The sequence below is a fragment of the Zootoca vivipara genome, chromosome 3, assembly GCF_965207765.1.
Source record: "Zootoca vivipara chromosome 3, rZooViv2.hap1.1, whole genome shotgun sequence".
In the NCBI taxonomy this organism is placed as follows: Eukaryota; Metazoa; Chordata; class Lepidosauria; order Squamata; family Lacertidae; genus Zootoca; species Zootoca vivipara.
The window spans coordinates 26835419-26852691 of record NC_142586.1 but is presented as its reverse complement, the minus strand read 5'-3'; the positions used below and the strand labels follow the sequence as shown (position 1 = coordinate 26852691).

The 17273-nt window shown below is 44.9% G+C and overlaps 1 protein-coding gene across 4 annotated transcripts in view; it reads right to left on the bottom strand.

The window, feature by feature from the left end:
• Nucleotides 1-17273, bottom strand: part of GRHL1 (grainyhead like transcription factor 1) — a 60422-nt gene that overhangs the window by 25484 nt on the left and 17665 nt on the right. For all 4 annotated transcript variants that reach the window (XM_060272478.2, XM_035109865.3, XM_088665715.1 and 1 more), the window contains exons 3-8: nt 13431-13501; nt 9201-9591; nt 7615-7691; nt 6606-6762; nt 4936-5047; nt 3328-3422 (exon numbers count right to left, since the gene is read on the bottom strand). In XM_060272478.2, coding sequence (XP_060128461.2) covers nt 3328-3422; nt 4936-5047; nt 6606-6762; nt 7615-7691; nt 9201-9591; nt 13431-13501 — 903 coding nt within the window. The remainder of the gene's footprint in view (nt 1-3327; nt 3423-4935; nt 5048-6605; nt 6763-7614; nt 7692-9200; nt 9592-13430; nt 13502-17273) is intronic.

Sequence of the window (17273 nt, the reverse complement as noted above, 5' to 3'; positions counted from 1 at the left end):
CCTTGGGTTGGAAGGATAAACACATCAGGGTTACATGGTGAAAGGGGAATATTTATTTTGCAATAAAAGGTTTGGAACAAATTCTACTGCCCATCTCCTAATCACTGCCTCCTCTTGCTCACAAATCCTTCCTTAAAGAGTCCACTGCCCAGTTCAACCGTGAAAGCCTGTCCCATTTCCTCCTTTCTGAATGGTTGCCTAGATCACCCAGACTTGCTAGATCAGGCATCCCCAAACTCGGCCCTCCAGATGTTTTGGGACTACAACTCCCATCATCCCTGACCACTGGTCCTGTCAGCTAGGGATGATGGGAGTTGTAGTCCCAAAACATCTGGAGGGCTGAGTTTGGGGATGCCTGTGCTAGAGAAAGGACAAACGACTTCATCTCTCTGATGTGTGTTTTTTGGGGGGGGGGCCAAAATGCGGGACAGCTGGGCCGGACCAAGGCAATGTTGTTGCCTCATGTGAAGGACAACATGACACGCTCGCATTCCATAAGCAGACCAGATTGGCAGCTGAATCTTATTCCCACATTAGGGACAGAAGAGTGTTCTCCTAAGAGGAGGCTGGCTGGCTGGCTTACAAGGCTGTGTTGTACACATTTAAAACACATGACTTCCCCAAAAGAATACTGGGAACTGTAGTTCGTTACAAGGTGCTGGGAATTACAGCTCTGTGAGAGGGTAAACTACAGTTCCCAGGATTATTTGGAAGAAGCCACATCCAATCTGCTTTAAATTTATGGTGTGTATGAAGCCCACAGCTCTATCCAATATTTTGCCAACGCTGCACGTACACAAAACTCCACTGCCTGAGGCGAGATCACCTCACACTGCTTAATGGCAGAGCCAGCCTAGGTTGGAGAGGGGGGACAGGGAATAGAGAGGTTGAGAAGAGGGGTTCCTAGATGCTCTTAGGTGCCAGAAAAGACCAAAACTCTCCACATTCTTCAGCATGACCCACAATGGATTCATCTAAACTATTACTATCAGAGTCCCATGTGGAGTTCTCTTTGGTCAACGTGAGGCTGTTATGATGTCGTGACTGCAAATGGCCACGGTTAAACACAGCCCTAGTTTCCACACACACTTGCAGGGAGGGGCAAGAGAGAGGATAAACAGGATGTAATAACTTGATGTGACACTTTCCCCTGCATGTTCCAAGTGTTTTGCTTGCATTATCTCAATAACCCTTACGACAAGCCCTGTAAAGTAGGCCAGTATCATTATTCTTACATTACAGGTGGAAGGGAGGGGAGATGAGGCTCAGATCCCCCTGGGGAATTCAAGGGGACACAGAGATTTCAAACGGGGACTTCCAGGTTATGGCTAAACCATCCCGACACTCTTACTAGAGAAGAACTCCCATTGAACTCAGCACAGCTTATTTCTGAATGACCCTTTTTGCTTTTAAATTGTTGTCAAATCTTTAAATACATGTTTTTGTATAGTCTTTTTAACGTTGTAAACCACTTTGATGTGTCAGTCCCCAACCTTGCATTCCCATATATTGTTTGGCCGGTATGGCCAGTGGTCAAAGATGGTTAGGGGATGCAGTCAGCCCAAAGCTGAGGAAGGCTGCCCTAGATGCTGCCACCAGAGCCATCAGTAAATGCGGAAAATGTAGTCCATGCTATCCAACATCTCTGGGTGTTTCTGACCTAGCAGAGGCCCCGCCTTTGACCCTTTCCTGGTCATGAACCCAGTTGTAATGGTGTGTCTATGACTGTGGAGTCAAATTCTGGATCCACACGCCCTTCCACAGTGGGGACATGGGTTTCCGGGCAGGAGCTGATCATGGTGAGGGTTTGCAAAACTTCCCTTCCTCTTAGCTCGTTTCTACCTTTCATCCTGAGTTTGTGTTTCTTCAAAGTTCAAGACACCTTTGGTAAAGGCTATTTTCCAATTGGAGCGCTCGCAGGCCAGTGTTTCCCAATTTTCCGTGCTTATTCTGATTTTTTAAAAAACTTTTTAAAATTAGTCTTGTGAGCATCTTTAAACTTTAAACTGGTACCACTGGCTAAGTTTGCAAAAGGGAAGGGAGTCCATCTGTTCATTGTCTTCATTGGAGCTTCAATTCGAAATGGGCCTCAAATTACCATCATTTCAGAACGACGTGACAATTCTTCAAAAATTATTTCAAATAATTCTAAGACCATGGCATGAAAGCTGCCTCGTGTCAGGGCAAAAGCAAGCTTGTCAGCTCAGCCTACAGTGGCTTTGCTTACTCTTCGAAGGCTTAGCAATGAAATTGAGGAGGTTGCCCACCAGACTTAACAGCATCACACCACAGTATGAACCTGAAAACTTTCCCAGTGTGGTACGTCCATTATACAAGGCTTCATGCCCCAGTGCTGGTTGGAGCTGATGGGAGTTGTAGTACCAGGCACCCGGAGGATGACAAGGGTGCCGAAGGCTGCATTGTGCTGTTTAGTGACCTCTGCAAAGGGGGACTAAGAAGGCGACTAGTAAATCTGACAAAAAATGACACTTTGACAGAAGAGATGGGCCGTTTGCAGAGGATTGCAAGTTGCAGCCTGCAAACACACCTCTGTTTAAACTTAGGTGGCTGAAAGACGTCTGTTTGAATAGGTGTAGCAGTCTGAGATCTTGCCAGGCAGTCTCCTCAGTGAGAACCAGCACTGAAAGCACCTGGTAGCTTGTAGGCCTCTATGTAATAATTCACCAACATGCTGAAGTAATTTCTGCTTTTTGAAGGAGCCTGTTCCACTCTCCTAAACCTGCTCACAGTACAGTGGTACCTCGGTTTATGAAAACAATTGGTTCCGGAAGTCTGTTCATAAACTGAAGCGTTCATAAACTGAAGCAAACTTTCCCATTGAAAGTAATGGAAAGTGAATTAATCCGTTCTAGACGGTCCACGGAGTACTTAAACTGAAGCGTTCATAAACTGAAGCGAACTTTCCCATTGAAAGTAATGGAAAGTGAATTAATCCGTTCCAGATGGGTCCACGGTGTTCATAAACCAAAAATTCATAAACCGAGGTGTTCATAAACCGAGGTTCCACTGTACTTCTGTTAAACTGATTGGGGGGGGGGCCTGGGAGCAGCAAGGCAGAAGAGGGGAAGAGCTTGAAAAATAGCCACGTCAATCTCCAACACTGATTGTCCCTCCACTTAAAACAAACAAACAAACAAACAAACAAACACTTTATTTGTATTCAAACACACTTTGGCAATGCTCCAGCAACTATTTCTTAAAAGCAGAAAGCAAATAAAAATCTAACGATATGCCATCCTAAGAACCACCTCTTTTCTTCCCTTTTACGCAAAAAAGGGGCCAGGAAAAAAAAGCCTGAATGCTTACCTTTGCTTCGTCATTGATGTCCCAAGTAAAGGAAATGGCATTATAGGCTATCTCTTCAATATTACTGATTGTGTTGAAGCTTTCCTTGTAGTCAGCTGTTGATACGAGAAAACACACACACGATATACCGGTAGTATGTTAATCTATTGATGCTACATACAGGCCTAGTATAGCGTCATTTATTTTCTTCCATCTTGGAAGAATATTGATGTATTGGAGAGCAATAAAAAGCAACCAAGAGTTGTTGCCTGTGGGCATCTCTGCAATAAGTTTTATTTTTATTTTTAAAAAGAAAAAAAACCAGGAAATGAAACATAAAGTTCTAAAAGGAACGAGGTGGCACCCGCTATCCTTGCCATGCCCTGTGGTTTTGTACGAGCAATGTCACCCCAGCATAACAAGGATATATACTCTTGATGGAAAAAAAACACCCTTTAATAAGAAAGGAAGATTTGCGTGTGCGTCTGCCTTTAAGTGCCAAGTGATTAATCCCTCCTTTTATTCACAGGAGGAAAGGGCTGGGAGTGCAACCCAACCTTGAACCAAAGGAAACCTGGAATCTGGCCAATCACAGCTTAGCTGTAGGCAAGCAGGTATCTGCAATGCCATCTTTCATCTCCCTGCCCCAACTCTACCTGGAGCTTGAGTTGTGCCAGGGACTCAACTCATTCCTGGAACCTGTTTAACAACACCAGCAGCTCACCTCCAAATTACCTGAGTAATAAGCGACAGGAGATTTGCCCATGTGCAGAGTGCCTTTCCCTTCTACCTTGAGTCACCGCAACTCATCTACAACATTCAGGACTAAGGGCCAAGGGACACTGGAGCACAGGGCATGACCTACAAGCAGCCTCTACTAGGCCCGAACAATCTAGGAATTAAAAACTGAACTGTACTTTCTCAGGAGGGTGGTGGTAGAAACAGAGGAATATAATCAGACGGTTGGTTTTGTTTTCTCTTTTGGAGGTGGGGGGGGGGAATGATCAAAGTTCAGAAAATAGCTATTCAGAAAGTCTGTGGCTCCCACAGAAGACAGAAAACAAGCATAATAGATTTCAGCAGCCCAAAGGCAACTCAACACAGAAATAGCATCATCTGACACCAAAACGGGGTTAAAAGCAACCAATTTGTACCAGTCACGGAAGATTATGCAACCTTACAACCCCCACTACATGCTATAGACCAGGAGTGGGCTAACCTGTGGGGGCCTCCATGTGTTCTTGGACTCCAATTCCCATCAGCCAGCCCTAATTCACATGGCCAGTGGTCAAGGAGGATGGGAGTTGTAGTCCAGGAACATCTTGATTTGTAAGTCCTGACCCACCCATTTGGGTGATTAGTGCCCAGACAACACCAAACCAAACCAAACCAAGTACCCCATTATATGTTCAGAGATGTATAGCCGCCCCCTCACCCAAAATATTAGGATGGCTTACAATATTTCTCACGCAACCAAAAAACTGTAACAAACAAGAACTGAAGCCCTGTTGAACAGTGGCCAAAAGATAGCCTTGGGCATGTGCAGTAAAAAGGAAAGAAAGAACGTGAGCAGAGAACTGAAACCTGCCAAGCGCTGTTCTGGCACCTGCAGCTTGGATGACTTCTTACCTATGTCAATGCACCTTTGTTTGGCTGTGTGCTGCCGAGAGTGCCAGTACTTCCAGTGCCGGAGTTGATCCTCTCTGGTTTTGTCTTCGGCAAATACAACCATGATGACACTCTTCAAAAGTGGAGGAAAAAGAGGGACAGGAGGAGAGAGAGAGAGCAGAGCTTAATTGACATAAAGGCCAGAGGGTTTTTGGCAAAGACACTTCACAGGGAAGGAAGCAAAGTGTTTATTACCCTGGTAGCTTAATCTAGGCAATTCTGCCGGCGTTTTAAAGATATACGTAGATGCCTCTGAATTCCTAGGGGTGAGGAACCAGTGGCCTTTCAGAAGTGGTGAAGGATTATGGGATCTGTAGCCCAACATCAAGGACCACAGGCTCCCCATCCTTGCTCAACAACTTGCTATTTAGCTTCACAAAATCTGCCTACATGGGTGGGCTTGTGAAGAGAATTTCCCTGACCATTAACAGGGTGGGAGCAAGAGTCGGGAAAGTGCCAGAGCTACCCCTTGATCCGATGGCATTCAAAGCAACAACAAAAATAGGGAGAGAAACCAGGGACCTGGTTGATTTATTTGGCCAGTGAACAAATAATTAAAATTTGCAACAACAAAAAATGAGCCGGGGGGGAGGAGCCTATAGGAGTAAGCTGACTTGGTGACTCCATTCCTGTGTGGTATCTTTTCTTTAAAAACAAAACAAAAAACCAAGCAAACTAGAATCCCAATAACCCATTCAATTAAATGGGTTGCATTCAGCTAAGTCATACATAATGTAAACCACTTGAAATCAGTGGACTTTCATCGTGACTTTCAGCCAATTGCGGTTTCTCATTTTTCCCATCTTTGAGTTAAGTTTTTCACATTTCCACATCACTTCGCAAAAAAAAAAATTTTTTTTTAAGTCTTCATGAAAATTCACCAGCATATTCACGCAGATTTCTCCTAATGCACACATCCGTATGCAGTTTTGTCCAATATAATTTTTTCCCCAAAGAAATGTCCTCAAGTAAAATGCATTTTTGGGGTACATTATTTTCACTAACATGTGCATTTTTAATGTAAACTTCCCCCAAGTACGGTATATGTACACATTACTTGGCTGGAGAACTATATTGCAAAATCCAAAGAAGAGTAAATTTCGAAGGATCGCTAGTTCTCAAGTTGTTTCGGAAACTGCAAATTAGGTAGGTTTTCTTCTTTCAGTATGAACTGAATATAATTTCTCCTCCATTCCTACTTTTAGCCCATTGATTTCAAGTCTACTCCAAATATTTGACCTAACTGATTGCAACCCATTCTGCATATTCGTGATATCAAGATTAGGTTACTGCAATATGCTCTTCACCCTTGAAAATGACTGGAAAGTACAGCTGATGCAGAACATTGTGCCTAGCTTACTGTCAGAATCACTGCACACCCTCTTGGGAACATCGCTGACTCCCTCCCCTGACTCCTAAAAATTTTCACCGCACTTACAGCAGAGGTGGTTTTAGGGCAGTGTGACTGCTCCGGCTGCACTAGACGCCACACTGCAGGGGGTGCCACAGCAATGCTGCAGAATGGAATGTGAGAGTCCTGGGGGTGAATTTTAGTGTCGAAATTTGAGAGCCCAAAGCCCACCACTGCTGCCAGCTTCTCCTCTCACATAGTTCCTAGTGTGTTAACTCACTCGAACTTTACTGATGGGCTGATGGATTCCTTCACCACCACTCATCTCCTTCAGTGTAATGGGATAGAACTGGCCCTTGTTTAAATACGTCATTGTATTATCTCCGGGCTTCTGCCGAAGTGATTTAGAAGCTTCCAGCGTGTATTCGAAGTTGTTCCTGAAAAACCAGAAGGGGGAAGACTTAGGAGCCAATAATATCTGGAAAGAATCTGGCACATAACAGAGAAACAAAATTGTACACAAATGGTATTTTTTAGTGTCATGGCGTTCTAAGTCATGACATCTCTTTATTTAGGACTAGCAAACCAAGTTAGGATAAGAAAGATATTGGGCAGGGGGAACAAAGGGTAAGTTAGAAAGCTCTCTCTTTATAGACACTTTATGAGTTATGCTTTTACACCCTATAATTCTCTTCTGAGCAGGCATACTACTATCTATCAGTCACGTTTGCATTATGCTCTAAGAGCTCAAGCTGGTGTACATGGGGCAATATCCTGTTATCATCACCAATCACAACACACCCATGCAGTAGGATAGGACAAGACGGTGACTTGCCCAAGCTCATCTCAGCGGCGTATGAATAATAAAATGACAATGATGGAAGAGAATGCCTGTCTTTTCATTGGGGAAATGGTGGTGGGTATGCTAGTTCTCCTGAGCTCGAGCTTCAAACAGCAGAAACCTAGGCTGCACGCACCATACAATTAAAGCACATGGCTTCTCCCAAAGACTCCTGAGAGAAGTCAAGTGCTTTGAACGTATGGCTGTGTACTTAGCCCAGCAGTCAGTGCAATATGTCAGGGAATAACACTAAACCTAGGCAAGTCCAGGTGATCATCCGCACAGCTTGCCACCCACCGGGGTTCACATCTTCCATTCCACAAGCATGGGCAGGGAGCGTAAGCAAGGCGGCTTACTGAGGGCGTGCCAAGTCAAGCCCTACTGTGCGCCAGAGAGGGAGGGAGGGAGAGAATTTCACAATAGTTGGATCTAAAGGATAGGAGATTACCCAGCAATGCTTTCAAACACGTAGTCTTCAGAATTCATGCCGGCCATCCGGAGGTTCAGTTCGGCAGGAAAGAAAACCTGGAAGTGTATTAATAATTGTTTCAGGCATAGGTGGCAGTTTAAAAAATAATAATAACAGTGGTCCAGTCCTAAATTTATCATTAATGAAGTGCTTAACATGCCCCCTAACTTGACATGTTTACTGCTGTCCACTTAATATGTGCACCAGGGGTGGGGGAAAGAAAAAACTAGGCCAGCACAAGGCAGGGCACTGTGGACAAAGTTGATTTGCACACTTTTCAAAGTGTGGACTTTCCAATATCTTTCAAGAGCCCTAAAGAAGAAGAAAAGCTTAGCTCCAGTTCTGACATTTGAACAAGGTATTCTGCATTTTAGAGGGTTTCACAGCGGTTTCTTTCTGTGATGCTGCGTTTAGCACACTTTTTTTTTACACACACACACACACACACCCATCATGTACGTATTCCTGCCATGCTGATATTATTACCATACATTCAAGCTGAAGGAACTCTCTCTCTACCCTGTAAAATGAGCCATGTGCTTTTGCTAATGGTTTTGCATTCTATGGTGGTTGCTTTTGTTTTAAATTTAGTACATTACACCCACAGGCCTTTGAGAAAATCTTCTATTTCTAATCCACCGGATTGATATTTCAGGTTTACATAAGAATTAAAGAGAACCTGATACCATGCACAGATTAGGGAGCAGTGTGCTAAAACAGAGGGGCAAGGGGAAGAAGGGAAGCAATGGTTCTTTATCGACAGGACTTGCAGGCATTCTGGACTTTTAAGAAAAAGGCCAAACTTTCTGAGATTCTGTGAACCGCCTGTATTTATTTAGTTTTTATAAACTAAATCAAATCTGCATGGTGCCTTATTCAGCATAAATTTGTTTCGCAGTTTTTACTACCTGACACAATTTACTCTGCTTTTGCTAGTAACTGAGCAGGTCACCGGGGGGGGGGGGGGATATATTACTCATCAACTGCTCTGGCTTCGGAGGTTTGCCAGCCAAGGTCTATCAAACTGCTCTGCATCTATCTGCAAACTGGGTGGGGAACCTCTGGCCCAGGGGGCAAATGCAGCCTTTCAGGCATCTCTTATTTATATAGTGGTACCTTGGTTCTCAAACGGCTTAGTTGACGAACAAATTGGCTCAAGCTAAACGCCACAAACCCGGAAGTGTTCTGGTTTGCGAGCGTTTTTCCGGAAGCCGAACGTCCGGCGCGGCTTCCGCTTGAGTGCAGAAAGCCCCTGCAGCCAATCAGAAGCCGCGCATTGGTTTTCAAACAGTTTCAGGAGTTGAATGAACTCCCAGAATGGATTAAGTTCGAGAACCAAGGTTCCACTGTATATGTAAAATTGCAGTGCAACCCTATGCATGCCTATTTAGAAGTTCTATGGAATTCAACAGGATCACAGCATTAACAATTTACTTTCAAGATGCTCCAGAAACCACATTTCTGCAGCCCAACACTGCAGCCTGTGGCTTTTCTGCACTCCCGTGGCAAGTGTGCCAAGCGCTGGACAGAGCATGCTCAGCAAAAGAGTCAGGTTGTTTCTGTACCTCTTGCACGCCTTCTTTGAAAGACTCTGAGAAGGTGGAATCCGGAGTACGGCGCTGGGAATTCTGAGGCTGGGCACTGGAGCTAAACTGGTCAGCACTCAGGCTCCTGTCTAAAACCACCACCCGCTCAGGTGCCTCTGGGTGATAGACAGCTGGAGGGATGCCCACTGTAAAGCTGTGCGGCTGAGTTTCCGTCTTGATCGAATGGGTGGGCATGGATGCGATGGAGACCGTGACAGTCGTGTCCGGAGTAGTCAGGTGGCCCCTCTTGTCGACACCCATCTGGGAAGTGTGCGGAAGAACGATATTCAAAGGCATGTTTTTCAAGACTTGCACTCGGTTTTCCCCAGCAGAAATGAGCGACTGTTCCGCCATGTTCGGTATACAGTTCCTAAAAAAAAACGAGAGGTGACAGATTAAGCACTTGGGAGTGGGAGGCGGGATAAATTTCTAAAATGCTCCCTTCTCTGGGAAGGATTTTCCCCTGTCTTACATTTATACAGGGCCGGCCGTCCCATGAGGCAAGGTGAGGTGACTGCCTCAGGCGGCAGAATCCACCAGGGCAGCAGATCCCAATGTTAATCTTCCTTCCTTCCTTGTTCCTGGTGTAGCTCTCCCTTCACAGCTTCTTCCCTGGCAAGGAGCCAGGTGCCATTTTGGGGCCCACCTCAGGTGCCAAAATGTCTTGGCCTGGCCCTGCATTTATACACCATATATTTTCCATCGTAGAACCCGAGGCAGCATACATGAGGTTGCCAGGTACCCAGTCCAAGCACTGGATTTGCTTAACTTCAGCAAGATGGCGGCCTCATGTGCCTTCAGATCATACATTGGGGTTTCCCCAATGTATTATTATTATTATTATTATTATTATTATTATTATTATTATTATTTAACTTTCTATACTGCCCTTCATCCGAAGATCACAGGGCAGTTTACAATATAAAAACACAAAAAGACACACCATAGTAACAAACAAAAGCAGTAACACACAAACCCCAGTTTAAAAGGCTATAGACTTAGTCAAAGGTCTGGGAGAAGAGGAATGTTCTTGCCTGGCGCCTAAGGATATGTAATGAAGGCGCCAGGCGACCCTCCCTGGGGAGAGCATTTCACAAGTAGGGACTACTGCAGAAAATGCCTGTTCTCATGCAGAGGAGGCATACAAATAAGAGCCTCAGGTCAGTTCGCAGGTTGCAGGATCCAGGTCAGTTCGTATGGTGAGATGCGGTCCTAGAGGTTTTGCGGTCCTAAACCATCTAAGGCCTTATAGGTCAAAACCAGCACTTTGAATTGGGCCCGGAAACTAATTGGCAGACAGTGCAGTCGGGTCAGAATTGGTGTTATATGCTCAATTGTCCTGCCTCATTGAGCAACCTGGCTGCTGAATTCTGTGCCAGGTCCAGTTTCCAAACCATCTTCAGAGGCAGCCCTACGTATAACGCATCGCGGTAATCTAACCTAGAGGCTACCAGAGCACAGATGACAGAGGTTAGGCTATACCTGTCCACATAGGGGCACAGCTGTGCCACCAACTGAAGCTGAAGGGAGGCACTCCATGCCACCAAGGCCACCTGAGCCTCAAGAGACAGCAAGGGATCCAGAAGTACCCCCAAGCTGTATACCTGCTACTTCAGAGGGAATGTAACCCCATCAAGAGCAAGCAACCTTCCACCCATCCAGTCTAAGGAACCACCTACTAACAGTGCCTCCGCCTTATCTGGACTGAGTTTCAGTTTACTGGCTTTGATCCAGTCCATTACAAAGGCAAGACGACAGTCCAGCACATCTACTGCCACACCTGCAGATACAAAGAAGTAGAGGTGTGTGCCATCAGTATATTGCTGGCAACATACTCCAGAACTTCAGTTGACCCCACTCAGCGGTTTCGTATAGATATTAAGCAGCATAGGGGATAAAATCAAAGCCTGAAGAACCCCATGTTGGAGGCTTAACAGGGCCAAAGAGCACTCCCCAAGCATCACTCTCTGGAAACAAGTAGGATTGGAACCACTGTAAAGCAGTGCCACCCACCCACAACTCAGACGGCCACTCCAGAAGGCTATAGCCAGTGGAATCAAAAGCCACTGAGAGGACAAGTAGAACTAACAAGCACACATTTCCACTGTCTCTCTTCCGACAGAGGTCATCATACAGGGGGACCAAAGCAGTTTCTTTGCCTAAACCCCAATGGAACTGGATCTAGAAAATCAGTTTCCTCCGAGAGCGCCTGGATCTGGTCTGCAGCCACCCGCCCAAGAATCTTGCCCAAGAAGGAGAGACTGGCAATTGGCCAATTACTTAGATTTTCCAAATCCAATGAGGGTTTCTTGAGGAATGATTCTACTACTCCCTCCTTCAAGCTGGCAGGAGGGACCACCTTCTCCTCCCTGACCCAGCCAGCTGCCCCATCCCTGCTAGGTTTTTTTTTTATGAGCCAGGAGAGGCAAGGGTCCATAGAGCAAGTGCCCTGATTGATCCAAGCACCATATCCACATCCTTGAGCCTTACTAACTGAAGCTCATCCAACGTAACAGGACTAGACAGTGCTCTGGATAACCTCTTGAGATTCAACAGTAGAGTCCAAGTCCTGGCGGATGCAAGCAACTTTATCCTCAAAATGCTTTGCAAACAAGTCACAGCAAACTACTGTTGGTTCTGCCACCTCTTTTCGGCCAGAATATAAATAGTCCTGCACTACCCGGAAAAGCTCTGCCGGACAGCACCATGTGGATTCAATGGAGCAGCAAAGTCTGCCTTCTTTGCTGCCTTCATTGCCACTAGGTAGACTTGATGATGAGCCCTCACCAGCGTTCAATTGCATTTGAGTTTTCCTCCACTCAGCTTTCTTGTTCCGGTTATATTGTACTCTGGTGAGAGAACAGCTGCATACACACCAACGCATTTGTAGCACAAAAACTGTAGCTTTTCTCAATCTACAATCTTTAATGCTCATCTTCAACATGCTGCTTTCAATCTCGATTCAGTCTAGATCCTGCCATCCACAAAGCCATGTGTAATTACTTGATGCACATTTGAAAACCCTCCCGTTGATTAAATTTTTCGTGCCTTTTCCTCCAGGCACATGTCCCAGGTGAACAAAGGAAGTGGTGATTGCCATCTTGTTATGACCCACAACATCGCTGGACATACATGGATACAACCCCCACCCCAATTACCAGGACCACCTGCATCTCTTTTCAAATGGACACACTGAAGGGTAACTCAGAATAAATCTGCAATGAAATTTTATTTCCAGTTTCTCAGGATGGGCAAAAAAACTTCCAATGCAACAAAAGTAGATTGTGTGTGGACCATGCAGAAAAAGCAAGTACTCGGTCTCCATTGATTTCAGAATAAAATGTGTGCAACCAAATACCTTTCACACAAATAGCTTTAAAATTCACATGGAGTGCATTTTATGCATCAACATAACAATGCAATAATTCTGATACACCCAGTACTGGAGAAATCATTACCTGTAAAGGTGTCGGGTTTTCCCCTCATCCTTCACCAACTCTGTTTCTAGCACATACCTGCCTGCTCCCTGCCGTTACCTCACTACAATTTGAATGATGTGGGCCAACCCATTTTGGGTGAGTGGGTGTGGACCAGACAGAGTAAAGGGAAATTAAAGGGAAACGTCTTCCAATGCCTTGAATCCATTCACAAGCTACCTTAAAAACAACCATGCCGTTGATGTGCAGCCATGGCTTTCCAAGCCTAGGCTGAAGACATCCCCATCAATAGGTACATTCCACATAGGACAGGCAGAACTACCGTTACATCTTTCCAATAGATGTGTTTCCATCATAGGAGTATTATTATTAAGTTCATGGCAACCTGGAGCTATTAAAAAAAAAAGAGGCAGTTGAAACTAATCATGCACCTCCAACTTTCCAAGTTATGTTGCATCTTTCACAGCAGCTCTATGATCTTTTTACCTTGACCGACAGGGTTCCTGGGCACAAAGATAACTCCTAGGTCTCTAGGCATTCTAGTGCTTCTCTTGTGAATGGTCAGGCCTGCCAACATGGACCTACTCATCTCTATTCACTTTGCTCTGCCTGCCACTAGGCAAGGACAAAAGTGGATACCGTTGGCCAAACTTCATTCATGTGATACCTGAGGAGCAGGGATGGTTAAACCTCTGGCCTTCGACTTGCCTCCAACTATCTTTCTTTCTTACTTTCTTTTTTAAAAAAAGCATTTCAAGTTTGAATACTGAACCTTTTGCCATGGTCTTGGTCAGAATGATCTACATCTGGTTTCACTGCTGACGTTCTCCTTTCCCGGGGAACCTTCAAGTACAAAAAACAACACACAAAATAATGAACTGAAACCTAGTAAGAGAACATTATGTAAGCATGTTTGCTTTGAATTCAAAGCATTATCACAAAGCAGCAATGGGAAAGACAAGTGATAGGTACCTACTGCTATTATTTAAAGGCACAGGCTTTTTGATTCTGGCTTTGCAACTGTCTGCGGAGAATAATTTGATTCATCATCTCCTCTACCTTGTGTCCCAAGCTTAACAGAAAAGATGAGTTTGAAGCCGCAGAACTGCTTACCAAACAGGTTTGGGATCATCGTGGCAAAGCATCATGTAAACTTCCAAAATTCTAACTATTTCCTCCATGCCTCTATTCTGAAGCCTGGGTTGCATTTGATTAAGTCAGGATCAAAGTAGTCCCATTGAAAGTAATTCTCCACTAACTGCAATGGGTTAGTGATAAACATTTCTGGGTACAACCCTTCTCTTTTCAAGCACAAGGTCTCATTCCTCCCCCCCTTTTTTGGATGGGGGAGACATTGTTTAATTAAATTTTTAAATCTTTACACATAAATTCCAGATTCCAAATCTTTTATGCATTTCTCTTTAAACTTTGACTTCCCAACTTTCCCTCCACGCTGTTCTTAATCCCATCCCATTTACATACTGTATTCTAATAAACATTTCACCTAAGACATTCTTCTGTTTAATATATTATCAATTTTCTACCACTGCTCGTATTTCAAATCCTGCTCGTGAAGCACGAGGTTCTCATTCCTGTGTCTGTAAGTTGCTTAAATGCTTCCGAATAATGCAAACATAACATGTTTTCCCCCCTCTTAAGAAACACCGGCTTAAAGGCTGGATGAAACAAATAAAGCGTGAAGTATATAAGCAGAAACCATGATTTCAACAGTTGCCAGTTTCTACTTTGAAGACTAGATTCACAAACTAATTTTCACATGAGGTGGAATTAGCTAAACACCCTCCAGCCCTAAAATATGCTGTATCAGCCTCACCATTGCATTTAAACAAATGCACCCTTGCCTGGCAAAGGCGCACCACGTAAATGACAGTGTAGCTGATGACAACTTCTTAAATGCTATACTAAATGGCTTCTGGCACAAGCTTAGCAAATCTGAGTGAGACAGAGGTTAAAATGCTGCATATGTTTAGGGTGGTGGGCAGTGGAAGAGCACAGAACCAAAAGTGTAAGTTCCCTTGCAAGTCAACCATGAACTCAGCCTGGATAGCTCGGTTGGTTAGAGCTAATAACTAATAACACCAAGTCTCATACCCTCCAACTCCCGGATTGAAAAATCCGGGATCAGTGGCGGCACGGCACTTGAAGTCGCTTCTGCGCGGCGGCATGGCACCGGAAGTCGCTTCTACGCATGTCCAGACATGCGTAGAAGCAACTTCCGGAGCCAGCGCCGCCCGATTTCCGGTGCCCATACATGGGCAGAGCGGCACCGGAAGTCACTTCTACGCATGTCCGGACATGCGTAGAAGCAACTTCCAGTGCCGCTCTGCCCATGTCTGCATGTCTGGGTACCAGAAATCGCTTCTGCGCATGTCCGGACTTGCACAGACAGCCAGCAGCCGGGACATGGCCGCCGGCAGGAGCTTTATGGGATATTTACGGGATATAATCAATTCGGGACAACAGCGGGGGAATGGTAACAAAATATGGGGGTTTCCCGTGAAAACGGGAGACTTGGCAACTATGCCAAGGCTGCAGGTTCGATCCCCGTATGGGACAGCTGCATATCCCTGCACTGCAGGGGGTTGGACTCGTTGGAAGGGATCCTGAGGATCATCTATACCAAGGATGGCCAACTCCCAAGAGACTGCGATCTACTCACAGAGTTAAAAACTGGCAGTGATCTACCCCCTTTTTGGGGTTCAGGTCAAAATTATTGAGTTTTTTTTAGGAAGGAAGGCCCTATTATGGTGGGCTAATGGCTTTTTTTAGGGGACCCAAAGTTGTTGAGCTTCTTTGGGGGGAGCCAGTGATCTACCACAGACGTCCAGTGATCTACCGGTAGATCATGATCTACTTGTTGGACGTGCCTGATTCTAGGATTCTAAGTAAGGGCTGCAATTATCAGAATGCGGATCTTTCATTGCTAATTTACACATTTCAGAAATTCTCATGTTACGCATCCAAGCTAAACACTCATTTGCATTTATTTATTTATTTGTTTGTTTCAATTATATTCCGCCTTTTTCTCTCTCTCCAAAGGTGCTCAAGGCAGTGTACCTGGTCCTCCACTGTCTCATGTAATTCCCACAACGACCCTGTGAGGTAGGTTAGGCTGAGAGGCAGTGACTGCACCATGGGCACCCAAGTGAGGTTCATTCATGAACACTTGAATCACTACATCACATTGGCCCACACATTAGGGGGTGGGCATGCACATTAAAAGGGGGGGATCACATTTCCAAAACCTGTGTTTGGCTTGTAATGCTAATTAGCATCAGGGTGGCATTTACAAGAAAGTAGGGCAAGCAGAGAAAGGGCAGGATTCCTTAACCCACTGATTCTCCCCCCTGCCATCATCCCAAATGGAGCAAGGAGGTATGGAAGATGTGCCAAGCTAAAATGTGGTTACTAACTTATTACAACTTAATCTGTCTGCTTGGCTTTGTTTTTATTTACACCCACACAAAGCGCAAAAAGAAAACACTTAATGCAAACACACCCAGTTAGTGCCGTAGGTAGTAGCTCAACCTTAACACAATGATTTGTCTGTAGAAAATCTTGAGGGTGATACGTTTTCTTGCACAGAGATTAGTGTGTGCTTGTTAAGGAGGCTTCCAAGGCCCACAGCTGCAAAGCTAAGTTTCTCTTGTTGCCCAATACAACTCTTCTTATGAAAGGCTTGTGAAAGCTTTTTTACTGTATTATTATTTACAAGCTAAGAGCTGGTGGCGCTTGGACAACAGCACTGATGGATCAGACCAGTAGCCCCTCGAGTCCTATAGCCAGTCTGACTGGTTTTTGGGTATTCAGAGCAAGCGTATATTAAAGCATAGAACTGAGCCTGGATAACACCAAGGTTGCAGGCTCAATCCCTGTATGTGATGGCTACACAGTCCTGCATTGCAGGGGGTGGAACTAGATGGTGCTCAGGGTCCCTTCCAACTCTGAAATTCTATTCTTATTCTATGTTGTAGTGGGTGACACTAGTTTTAGGGACCACTGTTAACATGAGGCTCTGTTGCCCTGGAGCTCATAATTAACAGTCTTTCCATGTCCCATCAGTTCTATGAATTTGGGTGCTTACACAGCTATTAAGAGCTGAAGGAGCTCTTTTTGAAGGCAGAGGGCCTTCTCAGCAGTGGCACCCATCCTGTGGAACACCCTCCCATCAGATGCCAAGGAAATAAACAACTATCTGACTTTTAGAAGACATCTGAAGGCAGCCCTGTTTAGGGAAATTTTTAATGTTTTATGTTTTATTGAATTTTTAATATTTTGTTGGAAGCCGCCCAGAATGGCTGGAGGAACCCAACCAGATGGGCGGGGCCATAAATAATCAATTCTTATTATTATTATTATAACTTTTATTTTTCACCTGGCCAACCAAGGGTGAGGGGCCACGCTCTCCCACCCCCAGGTTTGGAACTGGGAAGCATTCAGATGCTTGGAAAGAGGAACAGAATAGGACATTCCAAATGGGACATGCTCTGGTCAAGTCAAAAGGCACATCTCACATGGCACTGGGTGCACAATATCAATAACTGCTGCAATTCTACATAAATCAGGTGTGGGGAACCTGTAGCCCTCCAGATGT